Source organism: Buceros rhinoceros, unplaced genomic scaffold (genome assembly GCF_000710305.1).
Source record: "Buceros rhinoceros silvestris isolate BGI_N320 unplaced genomic scaffold, ASM71030v1 scaffold24709, whole genome shotgun sequence".
Classification (NCBI taxonomy): Eukaryota; Metazoa; Chordata; class Aves; order Bucerotiformes; family Bucerotidae; genus Buceros; species Buceros rhinoceros.
This window is the reverse complement of record NW_010431263.1, coordinates 1-1,301: the sequence shown is the minus strand read 5'-3', so window position 1 is coordinate 1,301 and position 1,301 is coordinate 1. Positions and strand designations below refer to the sequence as shown.

General features: G+C 62.6%; 1 protein-coding gene across 1 annotated transcript in view; it reads right to left on the bottom strand.

Annotated features, from left to right (window-relative positions):
- LOC104499821 (ras-specific guanine nucleotide-releasing factor 1-like) overlaps positions 1-1,221 on the bottom strand; it is a gene marked incomplete at its 5' end in the record, with an annotated part of 9,150 nt that extends 7,929 nt beyond the window's left edge. Inside the window, 2 exons of the mRNA XM_010143379.1 lie at positions 373-485; positions 1,115-1,221. Coding sequence (XP_010141681.1) covers positions 373-485; positions 1,115-1,221 — 220 coding nt within the window. The remainder of the gene's footprint in view (positions 1-372; positions 486-1,114) is intronic.
- Between the last annotated feature and the right edge of the window lie 80 nt (positions 1,222-1,301).

The following is a 1,301-nucleotide window of genomic DNA, read 5'->3' as shown; positions in this document are numbered from 1 at the left end:
CCCATGCAGGGTTGCCAGAACCCACCGCAGCCACCAGAAGAACCCACAGCCCCGGCCATGGAGAGCCACGGTGCCGTCCCACTGCCCGGCAGTGGGGAGGGCCACGTGCTGACGGGGTTCCACACTGCACCGTGGCCACGTGTGCCAGCACAGGGATGGTGGCCACATCTCGCCCAAGGCCCTTGGATCAGGTCTCAATGTGCTGGACAGACAGATGCAGCCAGCACCTCCCGTCCTCCTCCTCAGCACTGCCTGAGCCCCGGCCACAGCCCCTCCTGCAGACTTTGTGCCTGCCCTCATCGCAGGGGAAAGCGAGGAGAGCCCGGCCCAGCGCCCAGGAAGAGCAACAGTTCACCCAGGGCCCTTCTTCACCTGATGATGTTGGCGGCTGCTTTCCTTTCCTGGGTCAGGAGCTCGGGGTCGTGGATCACCTCCTCCAGAAAGCCGATCACTCTGAACTTCAGCTCCTCGTTGGTCTCAAAGTCCTGCCAAAGCCGGCACAGCGTTAATGCTCTATAACGGGAGCATCAGCGATTCCCAGCAGCTCCAGTCCCTGCCCCTTTAAACCCAGATATGACCCAACGGCCCTGCAGTGCCAGCGTGGGCAGCCCAGGGCAGTGGCTGCCTCTACCCTGCAAAATCTCAGCCCATAAACAGGAACCAGCCAGGAAGGCACCAGGCTCATTCTGTACCAGTGCACTGGCATCACCCGGCCTGGGAGGGGAGCAAGGGCTCCCCTGTGCCAACCTGTATGGCACTGCTCCCAGTCGCCCCAGCAACCAGCGGCAGAGAGGGTCAGAGTCAGCAAAGAAAGCAGTTTCCTGGCCCTGACCCCAGCCTGAAGCCCCCCGACAGCAATCAAACCCAGCTATGCTGCTTCCCCCGAGCCCAGCGGGTGGATGACTGTGGATCCTGGCTCTCCCCCAACCCACTACCAGCCCCCAACTCTGCGCCAGGGGCTCCCCGACTTCACAGTGTTCATCCCCTCCCCACGTCCTCTCACTTGTTTAATTCAGATTAAAAGCACCAAATTCTCTTTCCAGCTGGAGCCTGGCTGAGCCACCCGGCGTCCACCCAGCTCCATGCCAACCCCCCACCCGCCCCTGCCACCCACCTGCGAGTGTTTGGAGACCCAGTGCCGCAGCACGTTGAGGACCCGGTTGGTGGCCGCTCTCCGGATCACAAACTCCTTGTCTCCGTTGCGCTGGTCCGTCGGGAAGCCTGAAACTGCCGGCAAGCCCTTAGCCCAGCCTCAGCTCTGCGTCCCTCACAGGTCCTCCAGGACTGCCGGAAAGAGCAGC